Source organism: Argopecten irradians, chromosome 14 (genome assembly GCF_041381155.1).
Source record: "Argopecten irradians isolate NY chromosome 14, Ai_NY, whole genome shotgun sequence".
NCBI lineage: Eukaryota > Metazoa > Mollusca > Bivalvia > Pectinida > Pectinidae > Argopecten > Argopecten irradians.
The window spans coordinates 36661537-36665552 of record NC_091147.1 but is presented as its reverse complement, the minus strand read 5'-3'; the positions used below and the strand labels follow the sequence as shown (position 1 = coordinate 36665552).

At 33.6% G+C, this 4016-nt stretch overlaps 1 protein-coding gene across 1 annotated transcript in view; it reads right to left on the bottom strand.

The window, feature by feature from the left end:
- The window catches only part of LOC138306833 (tumor necrosis factor ligand superfamily member 10-like), an 8691-nt gene extending 5759 nt beyond the window's left edge, over nt 1–2932 (bottom strand). Inside the window, exons 1-3 of the mRNA XM_069247324.1 lie at nt 2774–2932; nt 335–780; nt 27–63 (exon numbers count right to left, since the gene is read on the bottom strand). Of these exons, the coding sequence (XP_069103425.1) occupies nt 27–63; nt 335–772 (475 nt within the window). The 5' untranslated portion in view covers nt 773–780; nt 2774–2932. The remainder of the gene's footprint in view (nt 1–26; nt 64–334; nt 781–2773) is intronic.
- Nucleotides 2933–4016: the final 1084 nt, after the last annotated feature.

Below are 4016 nucleotides of genomic sequence, written 5' to 3'. Positions count from 1 at the left end.
ACTAGAATAATATAAACATAGCCTACCAAGATTATCCGAAACTGTTTTCTGCCTTTGAAACATCTGAAACATGAAGATCCAACGTTATTATACAGCATTTTACATTTAAAATGAACGCGATACATGTAATACACTAAAATAATACTTATTATACTTTCCACTCTATGCTTATTAGCACATTGAAATTATTATGATAATAACACCTTATTCAAGAACATTCGGGACTGATGCTTATTAATTTATTCATTTATGATTAGTATTATTTAGAGCACGTGATATAAAGATATCTGATTATATAGAATATTTGATTCTGAATATGGCACAAAGTTTTTACCAAAGTCATCATTATTTGTGTTTGTCGAGCCGTCGTGGCACAGCAGTTATCACCATCTCTGTCGAGTTTACCAATCATAGGGTTGTCATCATCGAACGGCCCTGTTTTGAGCTCACTACAAGGTTGACACAATTTCTGACCAACTTCTTTAGAATTTTGAAGCTGCTGTAAGTTGTGCTGCAGGTTCCCGACCAGCGTGAACAGGACAACGACACATATTGACAGTCCAATACAGAACACTACACTCAGAACCACGGTGACCAATATCGTCCGGTAGGTACTGCAGGATTTGGTTTTCACTCTGTTCACCTGTGGGAGAAGTTCCGTCTCAGAACTTTCGCTAATCGACCGGCCTGGATGTGCTCCACATGGTACCAATGACGAATACACGGGTGGTTTTTGGTTATGTCCACAAGGGGTCTGGGTGGAGGAGGCCATACTGAAAACTGAAAATACTTACATTGTATCTTACTAGAAATAGTAAAAATATAATTATTTTCATGGTGTATCTTGTAGCTTGTGATGTTAATTGTAACCATATCTTGTTTTCCCTGACATTGTCCTTGACACCACCTCATTTTTTCCCTTCAGTTGAGCGATTGCTCCCGTGAGGAAGGCTCTGGATTCTGACTCCTGGCCGAGACACATCATAGTCATCTATGAAACTTGTTAGTTTCTCTCCTGCTTAGCTCTTAGCATAAAGGGAATGGGACTACTCGTTAACCCGTTGTCAGTATAATGTGACCGGGTGGAATGTGTTGCCTTGTGTCTTTGGCGGCATGCTTTGGTGATATAGCTATATAAAGGGCAAAAGCTCCACTATACAAGAAGACATAACACGAACATACCACAGTCTCCCAAAACACGCACCGCAAACTACATATGCACCACACACCACATACATGGGAGGCCGTCCTTACATGACCCTGGCTGTTAATAGGACGTTTAATTAATCAAACAAACAAAAATAATCATAGTTTCACTATTCCGTTATGTTTGTTTGGGTAAGTTTGGCTAGTAAAATATCCTATAAACACTCATGGTCTTGAAGGACATGTCGGATATACAAAGGAGAGAAAACTCAGAGTACCCGAGGAAACACCGTCAAGCTCTTAGTATCGGTAAATGTGACATCGAATTCGAACACGCAGTACAGAGGTAGCGGTTATGTAAAAATGTCGAAAATTTAAAAATATTATTTTATAACCAAAGAGGAAGAAGCATGTCAGGTTTTACACTTCCTAGTTTAACGTTAGTGTATGACGTTATGTTCTTTATATATCCTATATTGATATTTAAAAACACCTATCGGGGTTTACACTCCGTCTTCTAGTTTAATGTCATTGTGTACAGGTCAAGTATATCCTATATTGATATTTAAATCCTATACTGCATACGATGTATATCAATACTTCCCAATACAATGTGACAGCGGAATACTCAAACATCAATAGTAATTGATCTCCTGTTATGGGTGGTGAAACGGGTGGTGGAGAGGCCGAACACTAACCGGCTGTTCTACTGATTGGTTTATCATCGATACAACACTTCTACATCCCAATTTTAAACTCGATAACTGTCACTGCCAAGAAACAAAATGAATCAAGAGCTTCCGTTATTGATGAGGCTGCAAAATGAAGAAATTCGCCACCAAATGATACCAACATTTTGAAAATTAAAATACTTTCAATGCATAGGTTGAAAATTTACAAGTACAAATAAGAACTGAAAATGGTTTTTGGTAATACTGCCATAATCATTTTACTATTAATATCTTCAGTGTCAGTGAAATGAGTATATACGGTCAGACTATGAAGCCAAGTTGTTGTCTACAATGTCATTTCATATTTCTACAGTATTATTATTAGTTGTAAAAAGTGAATGATGAAGGTATCTTTCTATCTAAACATACACAAGGCATATAAAACAAGAATTTAACAGTGCATAATATCTGTAATGTAGCTTATGTTTCTAAATGTTTAAAACGCATTATATATGTCTGTCTATCTGTTTGAATACTTTCACAGCTGTATTAATTAAACCTTTGGTTTTAGATAGATAAATGAAGAAAAAATAACTTGTCAAATTGTCGACCACTTACGGCACATATATCTTTAAATATGAAATTAAAATGACTTTATAAGTGATTGAAATAATCAAAAAAGCATCAGAAGATAATGCACAATTGTATATTTGATATTAATAATATAAAAAGATTTATCTAAATAAATATAAACTTCCAAATACTAGTTCTCCAGTGAAGATAAAAATTTGTCTAAATTTTGAAATATTTTATTATTATATTTATTTTTGGATGCAATAAGATACTACATAATTGAGTCTAACACTGTTCATAAACTATAAGAGTCCATGATAGGCAATAATAATCACACTTAAAATATGTAAATGTTTATCAACATTACCACAGGTAATACCTACCTTTGTAACCGTCTACCTACATACAGGTATCACCAGTACACCAGGTAGTAGGCACTACGATATCACAAGTTTGTAAACAATCAGCTGGCAGTGCATGCACTGTTCGGCGATGGGGAGATGATTTGTTATGATCATACCTTGCACTAGACACCGTATAAAAGTGACTGGTGTTACATAATTGGCTGAACGCCAATGCGTCCTGTATATATACATTTCGAGCTATTTCAATTTACTTTCTAGGTATCGCTACACAGGCTTACAGATTTTTTTTACCTTTCTACTTTCTTATTAGACTGATATCATTTGCTCCCCCTCTAAATAGATTTTTTGAATGTTTTAGCTATGTTTCTCTCTATAATGTATTTTGTAAACAGACTGACTTAAGTCTGAAGTTTGAATGTTATTTTAATATTGTGTGTTTTTGTAGTTTTAGTAATTTCGGGTTTTCAGCTTTTTATTATTCATGAATATGAATATCTTCATGGTTTGTTAAAATCAATTGAATGTACGTCCGCCAATGGATCTGTGTTGATAAATGTTGAAGATATCTCAATTTATTTCCTCTTACTACTAATAATAGCTGTATATGTACATATATGTACATACTCAAGTTGCAATCTGCTTTACATTCCAAATACAATTCTTTTCTTTAATTGCGTGACTTTACAGTATAAACTACATTGTTTGTCAATCTAGATAAAGTTTCAGCTATTATTTTTTGTGTTTTGAGTTTCTATGTTTATTCCATGCTTTTGTTCACATCTGTTTTACCTACATATATTCATGTTATGTTAATGACATAACTAAACATATTGTACATACATCTCTATTTATATTCAAAGGGAAAAGTAAGAATAAGAAATCTTCTCATATGTAAAGACCACTTATATGAGCTTTTTATTTAACGATTTATATTAAAAATTTTCACATCTATATCGTAAAGATAATACACTGCTGGTAGAGCCTACATATAACCAATAATTTGTATGCCTAATCGATACTTTCAAATATTATGTTTTTATGAACATATATTTGTCTTCTTTTATATCGTTAACAATTCTTCGTATTAACCTCCTGAAGTAGTCCTCAAATAAATAAATGTATATTTTAATTATTGACCAGACATTCACAAATACATATGGATATACACAAAACCAGTATGAAAAGGAAGTAATTACGCAACGTAACTCGTCACACTTGTTTTATGGTAATCTATAACCGTGTCATTGAGCAGTGAATCTAA